The sequence below is a fragment of the Pimephales promelas genome, chromosome 5 (assembly GCF_988280905.1).
Source record: "Pimephales promelas chromosome 5, fPimPro1.hap1.1, whole genome shotgun sequence".
Lineage (NCBI taxonomy): Eukaryota > Metazoa > Chordata > Actinopteri > Cypriniformes > Leuciscidae > Pimephales > Pimephales promelas.
The window spans coordinates 25,467,418-25,486,315 of NC_142773.1; the positions used below are offsets into that span (position 1 = coordinate 25,467,418).

At 38.4% G+C, this 18,898-nt stretch overlaps 1 protein-coding gene across 1 annotated transcript in view; it reads right to left on the reverse strand.

Annotated features, from left to right (window-relative positions):
- Positions 1 to 18,434, reverse strand: part of lamc1 (laminin, gamma 1) — a 58,655-nt gene extending 40,221 nt beyond the window's left edge. The window contains exon 1 of the mRNA XM_039654728.2: positions 17,708 to 18,434. Coding sequence (XP_039510662.2) covers positions 17,708 to 18,077 — 370 coding nt within the window. The 5' untranslated portion in view covers positions 18,078 to 18,434. The remainder of the gene's footprint in view (positions 1 to 17,707) is intronic.
- Positions 18,435 to 18,898: the final 464 nt, after the last annotated feature.

Below are 18,898 nucleotides of genomic sequence, written 5' to 3' on the forward strand. Positions count from 1 at the left end.
GAGAGCAGCTGCGGTAATGGACTTCAGTGTAGAGTTTCAGTCTCCTGTGCGTAAAACACTGCGTGTCAGACACATTCCACCTAAATTATAAGTTTATGGCTTCAACTTTTTGCTCTCTGCATCCTTTACATCTACCATACGAGGATCATTCCTTACACAAAACAGAGTAGAATTAAACTGCAAGCATCTACATGCCTACGTACGCAATGCATCTCTTTCCATCTTGCCACATTCACACACACATAAACACACACACACTGTGTCTATAATTAGGAGAAAGGTCTCCCCGAGGCATTTAATAATTTCCTGTGCAACACAAATCAGACAAAGAGGAAGACACACACACACACAAGTCCCCCCCCCCCCCCCACAAACAGTCCAGAGCACTTCCTTTAACAGTGCCTCCGGAGGTCAGGAGCCTGAACCGCTCATTCAGTCCCATTCCCACAGCCCAGGGTACGGCTATGGCTGGGATTGTGGTTTTATCAGGTCAGGGTTTATGGAGGAGACGGAACGAGATTATGAAACAATGACTTTTTTATGATAATCTGGTAATGTGTAAAAAAAGTATAGAAGATAGTTCACCCAAAAATTAATGCTATGCTATCATCAATTCCTCACCATTATTATGTTGCAAATTTCACACAAAACGACACTGGACCCCATTTACTTTCAATGGCCATGCACACACACAAAAAACATTTTCAAAATATCTTTTGTGTTCCAAAAAAATAAAATAAAATGGTCATATGGATTTGGAATGAGCATGAGAAAATTCATTTTTTGGGGGTGAACTATCCCTTTAACCTTCTATAACTTTAATTTCACTACACATTAAAGTGGAAATCTAATTTTGGGGACTGATAGTTAAGGGGTCAAGCAATAAGATCAGACTATCAACATTGAAAGGCTTCAATATATTGCAGCTGACAGCCTGGGTGTGATATTAAAAATACCAGGACCATAACACCATCACTGTGTTCATTTCCAATAGATTCAACACTCAGCTGGCAGCTTCCTGTCTGTCACCCTCAGCTGTTCCCTTAATAAAGAACAGCGCAGAGACAGCCAGCAGCAGGACCGCTGATAACAGCCATTACAAGAGCAAAAAAGATCCAAAGGGGATAATTGCTCTTTTCAAAGGGTCTTCTCTGAGATTGATAAGAGGAAGGAGACATCTCACTATCTCTCTACTTTAATAGACAAAATCACCCATTCGCCTCTCTGTTGGCTGCATGATTTTGAAGATTTTCTTCAAAGATTTTCTTGGGAGGATAATCCTGATGTTTAGACTGATCCAGCATATTTAGACAACACTCAACAGAAGTTTCAGATTTTAACCAAATCACATTACAGTAATTTTTCTCAAACGGCAAAATTAAGGCCAAAATTTTAACACGAGCAACTGGATTTGCTGGTTTTGTTCAATTACAGACGAGCTTGGCTCATCCATTCTGAAATTTCCAAAAAACTGAATGTGAAAATTTACATTAAAGCTAGGCAATGTTTTTTATAAACACTTTCTGTTATACTAACTGAAACTCTTCACAACATCCAGATGATTGCAATCAATAATAAAAGTTTTATATATAAAAAAAAAATATATTTTAAAAAGTACATATATCTTTCTGTGGAAGTCTCGGGATTAAAAAAATAAATAAAAATATTCGTCGAATCATGTGGTACCTGACTGTCAACAAATGTATTTCCATCCCTCCCTGCACCATGCTCACGCAGACATCACATATCATCAGCGTGTCCCATGAGGCTATGCAGAGCTGTAGACAGTCAGTCACAGAGTGCCATAAACAAACAGCTGCCAACGCATGTTACTGTTTTTCCTGAGCCAAAACAAAAAGCTTATGCTGCCTTTACGCCATATCGTAACCGTTACAAGATGGCAAACCTTGACGTTCTGGTAAGTCAGAGCTCTCAAAGTTAAGTTTCATAATTATTGTAATTGAACGTGTTTTGAGACATGAGGTAGTTTAATGCGATCACTCGTGACGCTTTTCAGACTCTGCGGTCCGTGTTATGTCTTTTGGAGGAGACGCGTCTTTCATAGAGCAAGACCGATATCTCAGCAGGCCGATATTAGGCATTTTCCAAATTATCAGTATCGGCAGTTACACAGTACGAGATATATGAGTGTGAAGCGGAATTAGCAAGTAATAGTTGCGTTACGTTGTTACAGCGTAGTTGACTGACTGTCCTTTTGACTTTTGACAATGTGACTGAAGTATTTCTTAAATAAAGCGTGAGAGTTATAGCAATGAGATCAATCATCTCTCCTTGGCCTGTTACATTGAAAATGTATGTTTTACAATTTGGAGTATGACATAATCCATTGCTAAATTATGGCTCATCATAGACTAACCACAAAGCTAGCTAATGCCACTATCATGAGTCTACAGTCAAACAAGTTTATTTTTAAAATTCATTATATTATTTTAGCTAAAACTCAAATAACTAATGTTAGGGAAATCCGTTAATGTTTTATTGTGCGTTCTGAAATTATAAAAAAAATAATAATAATCGGCCGATATATCGGAATATCGGATTTTAAAACCCAAAAATATTTGTATCGGTATTGGCCTTCAAAATCCTTTATCGGTCGGGCTACTTTGGAGTTGGTCTGAAGTGAAGGTAGAATCTTATGTTTTCAAAGCTAGCTTGCTATTGCTAGCCACTCTGAAATTGCCTACCCATGTCAAAATATCATAACTGTGAAACAAAACTAAAATAAATACAGACAGACGTTCTTCTCATTCATTTTTCTATTTTCTATGAGTGGTCAGTCTCCTCCTCCTCCTCCTCATACTGTCTTTGGCTGTGTGAAGGCTCAGGAGAGTATGCTAGGCATGCTAATGAGCACAAACTTAAAAAAGGCTGTTTGGTGCCAGACAGAACGTCAAGCACATGCTATACTATCAAACTCTCAGGGCAAAAACAAGAATGGAAGTCAGGTTAGATCAGTCTGCCAGGGCTAAATTTGGCCCCGAAAACTAACTGAACATAGACTGCTACAAGACAGCTGCTACGGCTAAAACAAGGCTGCAGGAATGCACAGAGAAAGTATCCAGAGTTTCAGGTATAGAGCATTTCTAAAAGGCAGGCAGATAGTGACATGATTGGTCGTACTTTCTGTCTCAGTGCATTGTGCCACTGCCACAACATACAGTACATGGACGGTAATAACAGTTTTTTCAATCCGCTTCAGCAGACACATTCTTTTTAACTTTGCAATGTCTTGAATTGTAAATTACATCTCTTCTGCATTCCCAGCAGCAGAAACATACAGCTGAACCGAGATATTATTTGGTGACATCTGGGAGACAGTCAACACTGTAATATATTGTTCCTGCTCCTCACATTTTCAAATGGACAGTGAAAAACCCTTCCAAACTGAATAGAGTAATCATCACATGGCCAGACATCTGACGGACAGAAGAGAAGAGCTTCAGCAGACCCTGGATGTTAATTACTAAACTCTGACGCTATCATCTGACAGCCACAAGATCCTTAACACTACCGGTGCCTCGTCTGCGCTCTGCTTATCTGAGTACAAGATACTGTCCAAAGGCCAACTGTTTCTCACACCACAACATGTCATGACTTTATTAGGAAAATGTACACTAACATTTTTTTAAAGAAATGAACACTTTCATTCAGCAAGGATGCATGAAATTGTTACCCTAAAGGGATTTATATGTCATATAAATGAAATATTAAGCAGCACAGCTAGCATTGACAATAATAAGACAAAGATTCTAGAGCACCAAATCCTCATATTAGAATTATTTGAGGGATCATGCGACACTGACAACTGGAATAATGATGGCTAATAAAATAATGGCTGATATTTATGGTACTCAAATTCAGTGGGGTTTAAACTGTACAGCACACATAGGAAATCTGCAATTAAAATGTATTTAAAATGTTTAAATTTAAAATGTAATACCTGGAAATAATTTTAGAATTTTGAAAAATGAACAAAGACATTCTGAAATATGTATGAAATACATGCTAATTTTTCACTTCCGTTTTTTCATTAAAATGTTTGTTAATCTACATTCAAACATTTCAATTTTTTTTTTCACTTGGATTCAAATTTCAATGGCACTATTATCAAATGTCTGAATACTGGCAGATGAAAGCAATTGTATTACCATATTAACAATATAATTCAAAATAGACATGAAACAATATCCTGATGGAAAAAGCCTACATTTCAGGACTAGCATTACACAGGCTGGTACTGTGTTTAAATATTTGTTTCAGGAACTCAGTGTTCTATGAGGTCAATGAGGCATCCTGTACAAAGCCTTTAAATCCATCTTGAACTGATGCATGCAATTATGAGAAAGGAGGACTACAGAGAGCTGAACTTCATTTCCACATGACGAGTGATCACTGATATCAACAGTCACGAAATGCCCAACAGGAGCATATGGAAAATCTGGCCTTGGATTAATCTCTTCCTTCAATTACAAATAGCCAGGGCTTTTCTGCAAAAGCAATTAAGTCCTGCCAATTCCATACAATGCCAATACAGCTCTGTGATCTCGCTAATGAAACAAGGAGGGTGTTTTTGGAGTTCAAAGGGGTCAGGAGTCAATAATGGGCCAGTGAAAAAGGGAGTATGCGCGTAGGGGTACAAGTCAAGTGTGTCTTGAGGGCACCATATCCTCAAGTGTAGCATGTTTCGGCACGAAGACCATCTATCAGACGCACAGGCAATGACTAAATCAAATCTCATGGGTCACATTATGGTCAGTGACATTCCAGAGTTGACTCACTCATCCCTAACTGTAGGTAATGTATAACTGGAAAGTGTTCAGGAACACATGTAAAAAAAAAAAAAAAAAAAAAAAAACAACAATAAAACATGACAATACAAAGAAAGCATATTTAATCAAACCTTCTGTACTAAGGGTTCAATAACTTTTTTTTGACAATAGTCAATAGTTAATACACCGTTAACGTCAGATTATCATTCTTACAATTGCATTATTTATTCAAAAAGTCGCCAAAGCCAACTTTGTACTTTGCGAGTGTTAGTTTATAATCCTTAATGCTTGTGGAGAGATGTCCCATTGGGAATAGTTTCAGGCTTCTCGTGCTTCCCCTCCCTCGGGGACAACAGCGAGAGATGGACACAACGCCCTGGTGACATCCATTGACACAGAAGAAACGGTGCTCTAATTTGCTCAAACGGAGCACTTTGCTCCCCTTCAAGCCGCTCCCAGCCCTTCAATTTACTCTCTAAAGCAGGAATGTAAAGTTTCAACTTCAAAGTAAACAGTGATGAATGGACTACAAACACAGGCCGTGGTTAAGCTTTTAGAGTGTAAATTTGGTGTTTAACATCTCATCCAGATGAAGACTTCTCTAAGATGGGGCAATGAAGTTGAGAGTGAGTTCTAATTAAGAATTTTCAGTTCGAAAAAGAAAACCAGAAAGAGAAGAAAGAGGGAAAATGAGGGGATGGAGGGGGAAAAACAAGCAGACTGAAAGGTGGGGGGTGTATGAACAGACAAGTAGGAATAACCAAACAAAAAGACTAATCCAGTTACTGGATAACCCTTCCCCCATGTAAAGAAAAGAAGACAAAGGGGTTTTGTGAAGTAGAACTTGAAGAGGGTGGGTTAGAGATAGAGGGGGAGCACTGGCCCATGCCTCAGATCTAAAGATAGGACCCTGACATCCACTCTCACACACACACACACACACACACACACACACACACACACACACACACACACACGGCTGAGGCTTCTCCGGTGGGACGGTGCTTCATTCAAGAGGCTTAAGGAGAGAGCAGCCATTCAAGACATTCCTTAAGCGGCTATACCTTTTTACTTTAATAAGCTCCTTGGTGGAGTTCCCTTCATCCTTACTGCTCTCAAATGTGCCGAAGACAAATCTATGCGGTTTTACGATTTAAGCAGAAACTACGTACAAAGCGAGGAGGAGTTCAGTGGTCGTTTTAAGATAAAAAATAACCTCTGATATTCAGGCAGTCATTATCAAAGCAGGACGATGAAGTTAATCAGCTTTCAAGATTCTCCAATTGTGCGCAACAAACTTTCCCAGACAGACAACGGCCAACTCGGCTGAATGTGGACAATTTGCTTATGCACAGATTACAAATAATTCAGCACTTAATCTTAATGTGAATAAACGAGAGCACCAACACTGTCCCAAGAAACAAGATATGTACCTGAAAACTGCATCAAGAAGGATCGAAGTAGTATTCCAAAGAATTTCATCCAATTAAATATAAAAAATATTCAATAAAAAAAAAAACTATATAAAATAATATATACAAAGAATACAGGTTACAAAGAGTGGTAGCGTATCAATGTAGCATCATGATGAACCAACAATGTTTACTTATTTTTAAAATAAAACCCATATGTTCCGTAACAGTTATCGATAATTCATTCTCTCTTAAAAAGCAATTATCTCAGCAGTCACTTCAGCAGTTTAGGGTGTAAAATAATAAATGAAAATGAAACAGATAAGAATGCAGTACAGCAGACATGATCCTATGGACTATAGAAATGCGTCTTCTGATAAGACTGAACTGACTTGCGAATGAACAATGGTCAATCACTATCTTAGCATTTCTCTAAAGTTTGGACTACCTCACCACCAGCCCTGTAAACTAGCATTCTGGCCAATTATCCAACACAAAGGCAGGAGGAATGTCACAACAAAGTGCAGAATTTGCTTTGTTATTCCTCAGGAGGAGATCATGTTTGGACAGGGGAGACAAAAGGAAGTGACTGCTGAGACTCCGATTACAATCGTGGCTTGAAGTTTTTTTTGGGGCTACGGAAACCAAAGTGACATTTGGTCAACAGAGTGTGCACAAGAAATCTTAAGAAGACCCGCCTGCTTTAAAAAAGCTAGGTTAGAAATGTATATAAAGTCTAATTTTAATAGAATATTCTAAACGTAGGTCATCATCTTTACTAAAAAAGCAGTTCTTAACATAAAGGGCTGTGTAAACAAAAGCTAAAATTGAGTTAAATGCTATTTGATGTATTCATAGATTGGAATCAGAGGCCTTTCCTTATACCGGATAGAAGCAAAGACTCCATCCGTCCGTCTGACTCCATATTGTGAATTATTTTCTCTCATAATCTATTTATAGATGCATTAAACTCTTCCTTTGACAGGTAAGTGTTGCTGAAGAAAATGATCTTGTGATGAATGAGTTTTATGCAAGGTTGGCATGACAAATAATCTGATAGGAATGTGTGAAGGAACCGTCTAAAATCTGACTCATGCAATGCACTGTGAGGTCATGAAATAGCACTGAAGGGCAAAAAAAGTTGGTAAGCCACATAAAACTGGTACATACATTTCTCTCTCACTGTGAAAAACATTAATGAAAACCATCTCTAAATGTATAGAATTTATGATAATAAAATGATTGGAATAAAAGCCAATACTTCAAGAGTCAAACAATAAACTAGTCATGGGCATTCGTTTCCTCACATGGAATAAACTGCCAGAAGACCATTTGTTTAATATTCTGTCAAAAAGGGTTGAGTAATTTTTCTGGCACTTGAGGAAAAACACAGGAAACCATAAGACCTGAGGTACGAAAGACTAAAACAACTATTTGCCCAACCACAAGAGGAAAAAATCACTATGATGTTGTTACTAGGACATGATATTTCCCAACATAACATACCAATGGACGGAGGCCAGTTTTAACAAAGGAAAATGTGATGAAAACACAGTGAGATCCCTACCATATCAATCATATTTTGAACTCTAAGAAAATTTTAATATCAGCTTTGTGCAAATACATTTATTGAAGTACTGATGAATGGCTTGGGAAAAGTGGTCAACTCAACCGTACCAACATGTCCAAGAAATTGTGCGCGCATTTCCAATGAGGCATGGTTATGTTAAATTGTTGTGTGTAACCAAACTCACTGACCAACAAATCAACTTAAACATTTTCTTTATTGTAAAATGCGGAAAAGAACAGTTTGTCACCAAAAGCAGGAAGTAAGCCTCATATTTTACTCTACTTTAAAATCATGCTTCACTGTAAAAGCATGTGCTATCACCGATGCCTGAGGGAGGGTATTTTCATAAAGTATGAACCAGCTGTGAAGCCTACACTGCCAGCTCTTTCAAGCACCCCAGCATGTTGGTGATAAATAAACTAAAGTTTTTCCCCCATTGTATTGGGACAACAACATCTCTTCCCATCTGGCGTGTGAAGCTCTGTTTATGTGTGAAAACAGCTGTATTTGGCAACTGACAATCCACAAGGAAGCCGAGAGATCAGATTCACACTTCAATACCTGGATGCAGCGCTTTGAAGCTTCTGACGAATGTTTTCTTAGAAATAACAGTGAAGAGCCTGACATTGGATATGTTTTTGAAGAGCATGTTTTAAGTTGAGGTCTCACTAAACTACACAGCTGCTTCGTGTCCTATTTGTGGGAAATTTAAAAGTTAAACACCGTCTAAACTTGAATGAATGACTCCATAAGAATACTTATGTTATATATAGCGATGTGCAAACTAATACCCAATGCTGAAATGACATAACTGTACAATAAATGCGAGATGAACTAGCTGACATAGGGCATATCATAGCTCTGATATTACTTTTTTTCCTGCAACTACTTGCACAACAGGTTGCAATGCTGGCATCAACCCAAAGCCCTTCTGCTGCACGTCTTGTTCATGGGAGTATTTTCCTGCTCCGGATATCATTCTGTGAATGACAGAATTGTGAATGACCACCACACAGTCTTATTCCACACATACTTTGAGCTGTCACATTCTCAGCATGAACTACATTTCCATACAAGTGTCTAGACTCCAGATCAAACGAAGAAGGGGGAAAACAATGTTGAATGATACTGCATGATTGATTCAGACAATATAGCGCCTGGCAGAAAGGAAACAAAGTCTTCTGCAAACATATGCGGTCACTGGACTGGAGGTTAATGCATGTTATCACCCGTAAAGACTTAAATAGGGTGGCCTAGTCGCACCTTAGTGCCTGTCTGCTACTTGCCCAATCAAAGACATTTGAGAAGAGTTAAATCCAAACAAGATGAACGCTGCTTGCAGGTGGAGCTGAGGGCATTGAGGGCACTAAGCCTCAAGGTATTGAAAGACCAAGGACAAATAATGTACATCCAGGGTGTGTGTAAAAAGGTAAGAACTAAGTACAGGGAAGTCAACTGTGGGAAAGTTTCCATTCCTTCATGAACACACACAGACACACACACATCAAAGCAGCAGTACTATAAATTACCAAGTCTTTCCTCTCTGTATGGGAAAAACAAACAAACAAAAGAGGCGTACAGATTTTCCATAGGCACCATTTTGGTTGATATTACTAATTGTTTTACATTTCTGGTTTTGTTCAATACTGAATAACACTCAAAGAATTCCACTTTTTACTTTTAAAATATTTTGCCATCATCTAGCATTCACTTAAAGTTAATCTTCAAAACTCAAAGAATTTAATAACACTGTTAAATGTACATATTCGTTTGTAAAATTTGCTAAATATTACTTTTCACACAGTTCAAACATTCTCATGATGTGACATCTAAATTCCCACACATCGTTTAAAAAGATTTATTTTAGTTTTGGATTTAAATTTATGTAGACAAAATAGTACAATATTTTATATCGGTCAATAAAAAGTCTTCCAATTACAATAAATCTTTAACATTGCAAATGTACATATTACATAAAAAAAAGCACACCACATGGTGAAATTTGATATTACAGGTTGAGACCATTTTAAAGCTGGGTTCAAGCCCTTTCCAAACATGTTTTTATTTCTTTTATCGTTTGTCTGTAACAAACGTTGTGGTTATCTGAAGTCGGCTGATCGCTATGATTTTCAAAAACGGAATTTTGAGAAAAACAGGTTTGATTAACTATCACGTCCTGCTAGCGGGACGACTGACGCTCTTTTTCTATTGCCTTTTTTTTCCAGATCACATTTTTTATTAATCATCATAGATTAGTTATCATGCGAAAGCTTACTAACTCAAAATTCATCCTGTGAAAACTTTTAAAGCAGCAGCTTCAGACTCTGTTGTTCTCTTGTGCATCACACCACACGATATAACGCTGGATAAAAATTAATAAATAAAAACTTGTGTGCCGTTGTAGTTTACACAGGAACCGCGGGACCTTTATTCTGTTATTATGTGGTTTATTTTGATAGGCGTAACTGTCTTTGTAGTGTCAAGAAAAGCCGAACTAAATGGGCAATTTTGTCTTTTTTCCCCGATCTCCTCCACCGTGCATGTTCTTAAAGAGAAAGTCAATGTTTTCAGCTTGCCACTATAAATCGGTATTTTCTGCACTAAACTAGTGATTTTTTTCCAAGAAATATTCAGAGATGATAAACAAGATGTTATAGAATAATATTAATTGAAAACCCAATTTTGACAAAAAACTAAAAAAAAAAACTGGCATTCGATCTATTTTTGGACCTTTCTGAAAACATACCAGCACGACATCCGTCGGGTTTACCCAGATCACATCACAAAACAGTAAATAACTGTGGTGCGCATAGTTGGAGAAATTAACCAAAAGATTAATATGTTCTCAAATATTTTGAAGGATCTCTCTTAATTTGGGAAATTCTCTGTAAACTATCAAAACTTTTTTTTTTTACTTTTCTCAAACAGCCAACTCAAAGAAAATCAGCACAGTGGCATGTAGAAAGTCTCACCCATCATGAGGACAGGCTGAATTATGCCAAACTAGCGTTAAATCTCCAGAGCTTAACTTTTAACAGGGTTCAGTCATTTGTTACAAGCACTAATCAGTGATGGCAAGGGATGGCACTAATTAATGATGGCAAGCAAACAGTGGCCCCCCCGAGGACTTACTCCACTATTCGGCAGTCCCACAGGACAACGCTCTTTAAGTGACACCATAACCACAGCTCCCCTTCTGATGGGTCCAATGGCTGGCACCACAGACCCAGTGTGGGATCTTTCATTACACTTCTGGACAATCTGGAAAGGACTAGTGGCTCACAATGGCTTTATCACCAGGAAATGAGGGAGATTCTGCACTTTGTCCATCCTGGGTGGTCCAAATCACAAATCCTGCCCTTGGGTGTACAATTAGAGCCACCAAATAGTCCGAGTCATTGCCTTCTAAAAGAGTGTGGCATTGTAAATGTGGAAACATCAAATTAGCTTGGATTGAATTTACTATAAGGATAGAATTCCAAACAAATTCAACATCAATTGCCAAATTTGTCTCCAAGGAGAAAAGCAGCAACAGGCATGATGAAAACATAAATAAAACAAAATCGTGCAGTTACATGAACAGCTCAACTACAAAGGTTTCATAAACACAAGTTTCCCACACTGAGATCATAACTTCCAGAGAATAACAATAGGTTCAAACCAGATAGCGCACTCTTCTTTCCAACCCCCTACACTAAGATTGGTATAATTTGGACCATCTGGTCCTTCAGAAATGACAAGTTCTTTGATGGAGTTTGGGAAAAAAGTGCCTCTAAGGGATGAGAGACGAGGACCTCAGAGCCCAGGAAGCATTCTGCCTGTTCAGTTTCCCACACTGCTAACACTCATCGTCTCCTCTCATTTGAGAAAGAGAGAGAGAGAGAGAGAGAGAGGGGATGAGACAAAGAGAGGAGGAAAACAAGAACTGAGGACACGTTCTTCTCCCAAGAGTTTGGCTCTTGTGAAGTAAACCAGGGTCAAACTTCTTAACATACTGTAAATGTGTATTAGCTCCAAGTAAAACAAGCTTTTTCCTGGCACATAAATAATCTACACAAAAATCTTACAGGAATACAGCATTAAAAAAAGGCCACATTGTATTCCAGATATAGGGAGTACCAGAATTTTCCCAGATTTAAACAATTATAAGGCAGACGTTATTATTACCAGAAAACAGGAGTGAAAAACAAGGACAGCTCCCGATAAAGCACACGAGCACAGCATACTAATTCCGTTCAGTTACAAACACAAAGTACACTCACCTAAAGGATTATTAGGAACACCATACTAATACTGTGTTTGACCCCCTTTCACCTCAGAACTTCAGAACTGCCTTAATTCTACATGCCATTGATTCAACAAGGTGCTGAAAGCATTCTATAGAAATGTTGGCCCATATTGATAGGATAGCATCTTGCAGTAGATGGAGATTTGTGGGATGCACATCCAGGGCACGAAGCTACCGATCCACCACATCCCAAAGATTGGGTTGAGATCTGGTAACTGTGGGGGCCATTTTAGTACAGTGAACTCATTGTCATGTTCAAGAAACCAATTTTAAAATGATTCGAGCTTTGTGGCAAGGTGCATTATCCTGCTGCCATCAGAAGATGGGTACATGGTGGCCATAAAGGGATGAACATGGTCAAAAACAATGCTCAGGTAGGCCGTGGCATTTAAACGATGCCCAAGCCCTAAAGTGCCCTAAAAACATCCCCCACACCATTACACCACCACCACCTCGGATCACGCGGGGTCCAGCTGCGCTTACCTACAGTTGTGATGCAGTGATGGACAGCTTTCCTCATTCGACTCTTTGTGATTTCTCATTGTGGTGATGATATAACTCAGATTAATTCATTAATTTGATCAAAAGTAATTCCATTTAGTAAGATCATTTTCAATTAATTCCAAACATCGCGGGGCAGACGACAACATTATGTGATCAAAACACACAACTTGTTAACACTTCACAGCGCCACCCAGTGCATTTAATAATAACTGCGAGTTAGTGCTTGGGATTTATCATGGATTCACTTCATTTACGGCCAGCAAAGCAACGTAGTTAAAGGGTAACTAAACCCCTGGTCAGAGCCTGACTCCACCCACTGGCAATATTTGAAAAATGCTGGAAAAGTGGGCAGGGCCCAGCGGAGGGGGGCGTGCACCTGAGACGCATCTCTTTGTATGGAACTTGCCTACGTCACCAACAACCGCTGTGTCACGCACCACCTCCAACATCCAATAGGAAAATTCAACTGCAGTACCCACCGTTCAACCTGAAGAGGGCAGCACTAAGGCATTTTTTTACACCATATATTGTAGAAATAGAACACTTTATAAACAAATGCCAAATAGGTTACTCGAATCAATGACTGGTATTAATAAAGATCCATTCTTACAGATCATTAACTAAAAAAAGTTGGTTAAGTGTTTAGTTACTCTTTAAATTCGAATATTTTTTGAATAATAATTACACATCGAACATTCGAAAATTCGAATATTCGTGAACACCCCTAGTTTGCAGTAAACACTTTCTATTAGTGAGGGAGGAAATAGGGCACGATAAGGCCATTCACAAGCTCAAGTTAATGAATCACTGACTGCTGCAGTTTATCAGATGAAAGGAAATTCTCACCCTCCACAAAAGCTCCCAATGCTGTTTTGGAGAAAAACGTAATCTCAAATGCACTTGGCCAATTCAACAATTTTTGAAGATAAACTTGCTATAATAAAGGCAACTGGAAGTAACAGACTCGTACAATTATGAGCTCTCTTAAGCCCCTTTCACACGGTGCGTTGATACCGGGAAATTGCCAGAACGCCTTCTGTGTGAACGCAAAACATGACCCAGGATTAATACCGGGATCGATGCCGGGTTGGGGACCTACCTAGTAACATTGCCGTGTTCATAGAACGCATGCCGTGTGAACAAAACCGTAATCAAGTCGTAATGATGACATTGTAGTGGGACTGTTTGCCAGCTAGTGAAACAGTACACAATGCGCTACTTTATGATTGAAAAAAAAAATGCTGCTGAGACATTACATGTCACATTGATGTCACATGTCTTTAATGGATTTTGACGGGTTGTGTGTGAACGCACTCTCTGATTTCGGAAAATCACAGTGTGAATTAACCAAAATCAAACGAAACCGGGTCAAAACCCGGGTCACTTTATCTGGCTTTAAAAACATAGACCTTTGACAAAAACGTCATTCTAACCATGATCAAACTCTACAATACATTTTTCAATCTACTTTGATGTCGATAGAGCCTTGAAAGGGTCTTTTCATGAACAAATGACCATAAAAAAATTCACGAAATTCTATAGCCCCGTAGTCATCGTTTTAGTCATGATCCTTAAATATAACATTGAAGCCTATGACAACACTGGAAAAAGAAATGTTCTTGCAGAAAAATTATCTGACATTTCTAGCAAGGTATGACACGACATAATTAAATTTGTGTTTAAAATCCCTCTAGGGTCTGTCTGACAAGTAGCCCGATTTAAAACAGGCAGCGTCAACTATCTTCCATTAACCTGACCAGTTTTCAAACCACCATTATATCTATTTGCCTGTACAAGTACAGATACATTTCTTCAAGTCTTCATTAGCCACTGTCTAGATGATGATTCACAGTTCTTAGTCTCATCACATTCTTGGAGCGAGACAGGCCAGCCAGAACTGGTTAATAAAGTACGAGTGTGGGACATACAGTTCAATAGTAAATCTACCCTCCTCATCTATCCTCGCCCCCCTGAGTCTGCTAGACCAGGCCAAATCTCCATAGGTCTCTCATAGGACTCAGCAGTGTCAAGTTAAGACATGCCTGTTTCCGTCTCGAACATCCCAAACGAAAGGCAGAATAAACATAAAAGCCATCAAAGGCAAAGCACATAAAATAGAAGCTTATGGCTGGGACTCAGACTTCTTGGGGGTTCCCACCTACAGAGTCGCTTTAAAAAAGAGAAGGGAGAGAGAGAGAACAAAAACATTTAAATCAACAATCGTGTATCTCCTCTGAGATTTGAGCTTCAGTTCTCTGTAAGATGTGTACATTTACATTCAGCAGACATTTATATCCAAAGCAATTAAGCAACTTACAAATAAGCGAGGTGGAAAAAAGAGGTTCAGATACACATCAGCCCATCAAAGTTGACCGATTACAGATTTCAGAGGTGTATCTGTCACTATCCACATATTTAAGCAAATTTTGGGATCATGCATAAACATGATGCATGGAAATATGGCTCAAATTGCACATAAAAAAACCCTTCCATAATATTTGATTCAAATAGAAAGACTATAGAAACAAATTTACTGAGCAAATTTCTACATGAATAAAACCCACCACTTTGCCTCAATTTAGTCAATTTCTTCACTCAATTTCAGCACATAATTAAGATGAAAAGCATCAAATATTATATGACTGTCAGTTTCACACTGTTTTAATGACACGATTCCAATGCAAAATACCTAAATTACCAAGAACTAAAGTGAATTAGAAGAAAAGGCATCTGACTGAACCGGCCCGTTATAGTCCACGTGCTAACAAATGGCTGCTAATTAGCCAAGTGTCTGAGAGGAACATTAAAAGCAAAATCACTTCCTCTTCCATTATCTAAATGCAAATGTCTTGACACGCTGATTACAGCTCATTAGACATGCTTATTACTTACATTTGGTTTTGTGCCTACGGACATAGCAGCATCTACCTGGGAAGGAGATGATACAGAGGCCCTGGATGGCTTGCTGCTGGAACTCAACTAATTGGTTATGTTAGTGCTCTTTTCCCACAGTCAGAACAACCTCCTCCTGCAACCCAATCGTTTTGCTTAGGCTGGCAGAAATTCAATGATTCACGTAATGCGCACTTCACTTCACTGCCTAGTAGAGAGGCCAATCCATGCCAAGGGTCTATTATGTCGTATCAAACCCAGATTCTCAACCCAGAATATCTCATGTGAGCTTCACAGGTAAGCTTTCTCCATAACGACCATCAGAACTGTCAGAGATTGTGCATGGTTTAGGGCTGTCACTCACGATTAATCGTCAATTATATTGATGATTAATCGTCAATTATTTTTATGATTAATTGAGAAATCAGATATTTTTTTGGTAATAAAAATAGAACAATTACTTTTATGATGACTTAAAATACATCATTATAATAACAATGAGGCCATAATAATTGGTTCAAATAAACTATCAAAAGCAATAAATCGTATGGTTTTACTGAACAACACTGTTAAAATACATCATGTAATATACATAATGTACACAATCAACTTATGTACATTACACATAACAAATGCCTGTACGCTAACGGCCGGGTTATGTTATGTTAAAGTTTAAGTAGACATTTGAAAAAAAAATGTTTTGTCAAAAAAATTTTGCCCCTTCTTTATGATAGAAATGCTACAGCCACTGTGATTTCTTCGACAAGGAACATGTGGACATCAAACTCAGAGCGAGGGTTTAAACTTTTAAATTTATAGATAAATAGTAGTAGATATAGTGTCGTGCTTCACCCTGAAACACAAATCACATATTTTTTTTAAACTGAATCACAGCCTTCTATGCTATATTATGATTTTAAAAGGTTTTAATTAATATAATTTGGATAATTTGGCAGAGGTCAGAATTAAGCACAATTCCGGTCAAACAAAACATGTGCAAATTGCAATAAAAAAACATGTAGTACTCAAATTTAATCAAGGAATTGTGACAGCCCTATTGTTTGTGGTTAGACAATCAAACTTGAGTCTTAATCAAGAGACAATGCACAATGCACCTTCCTAAATGACATGCAGTATGATAACGGTACAATATTGAAAAAAGGGTAATTTGAAAGAAAAGAAACATGCAGATTTTTACAGCCTAAAACTATCAAATAATATCACTATTTCATAATGCATTTCTGAAGCAGGATTAGGTGACCTCAAATGACTGTTATAATGCAGAAAACTATATTTGCCAGATGTTTCACATCTCAGCCGATTACGATTCTAGTTTACAATAACTTATTATTTATTAGACAGTAATACATATTTATGCGACACTAGCAGCTATTGTTAGTTATGTCTCACTACAATTGCTTTAGGTAACACTAGGGCCCCATTTGTTAACATTGATGCATCAGATAAAATAAACAAAAAAATTAAACAACATTTTTACAGCATTTATTAATCTTAATTAACAGATAACCTACAACTTTTAACATTAAAAATGTATTTGTAAAATTTGATTAAAAAAAATCTGCAGAAGCACTGTCCATTGTTGGTTCAAATAAAGAGATCACATTGAAAGTGTTATCTTGCTTTTTTTGTTTTGTTTTTTACTTACAATGACCAGAAACAATGGCCACTTAATAGTAAATTTAAGAAAAATCTTACTACTAGTAAGATTAAAAGCACACCAGTGTCTAATAAAAAGGTAGCCTATTAGTGTCTATTAATTTAATACAATGAAAACTGGATTAGATGGATACAAGCAACTGAACCGAAAACGTACAAGTGTCAAATGTATGAATAGGCTACTCAACAATGGATAGTTACTTTACTAGCAACAAGTGAATAGCCAAAAGTGAATCTCTTAGACCTCATAGAGTTCAATGGAAATGCAATTTGTTGCCAGTCACATTGAAGTAGCCTCGTTAATGTTACTTGTCAATATCCATAGAGAAAAACAAATCTACAAAAGTAGTTATAGTATGCTATGAATGCATACTAGCGACGAATTCAATGATTAATAGGCTAGATGCTAGTCACTCATGTCACTTAGAAAAATCAGTTGGTTAACTTTAAGCAACATGATAAATTGACTTGTCAGAACTTTTGAACACATCTTCTTCACGGCTCAGGAATCATTTTGTAACATTCAGAAAACATTTTGTAACCCGATTTGAGGATGCAAGTGAAAGCTGCTTACCCAGGTGAAGGGTCAGGTTGATAACGTTCGGGTACTGGATGCCCGCTAGCATAGTCTGACTTTGCCACCAGGTGGTATCCGCTTGGTTGTTGTAATCGGTGAGATAAACAGCACTGTGGTGCTGTCTGGGGTCCCCGGCATCGCAAATGTGGCATGATTTAGTGACTCCAGTAACCCCGGTCTGTACACAGTATTCTTCAGGCGGCGAACCGCAAGTGTTGGTGGACACCACGGTTACATTGAAAGCGGCGTTAACAAACTCTGGCATGCAGCGCTGAGGCCGATTGGACTCGTCTATACATTCATCCATCGCTCCATGACTACACGCTGCCCACAAAGTCCATAATAACAAATAACTAAAAAGCGGCATTGTGTCCTTTAGTTTATGCGACCTCACGTAGCTACCGTCACTGTCTTTATCCCTTAAAATCCTCGCCGTCTTTAAAAAGTTTGCGGTAACTCGCCAGCTACCGAGTTTGTGGTTTAATAAATAAACTCATGCGGAAAATGGTGGTAATCGCGTCACCTCCAGAAAAGCAATAGTTGTGGCTTAAGTAAATCTCCTCGCGACTTATCTCGTGCAGACCTTCACTTTATTGGTGCTTAGTAACCACCGCCATGGGAAAAAAAAACTTTTGGAGAAATGGAACTATATCCGACTACACCCTGGCAGCTAGTGCGCAAGTCAAAGTACTTCCAAAAAAAAAATCCCTACGTCTACTTCCGCCTGAAGGATGCTTTGATGGACCGCCGACCCGCTAAACAAGGCAAGTCCGAATGGACAGGGAGAGACGTGCGGGCGTGGCGAAAGTGCTATGGGCGTGGCTTTACACTTTGCCAATTGGTCAGTTCTGCCAGTCATGTTCAGGAGTGGTTGGGGGACAGAGTTTCATAAGCTACCTCACAGATTCTCAATTCTCATGGAGCGATGAACTGACCACTAACTACCCGCACATTTTTACGGGGGAAATCGTTCAAATAAGATGTCCACGTTTGGACGTGGTGAATAGTAGGACCTTTTTCAACTTTAATTAATTAAAACACCTTTCTGAGATATCCACCTTCACATTTAGCCTATCTTGTGGTGTCTTCGGAGGCTTTCTGGATGAATCTTCCGTGCTATGAATAACTAGGGGATGATAGCTGTTGCTTGCTGAGAGCAGTGGAGTCAAAGAGCAAGGTTATATATAC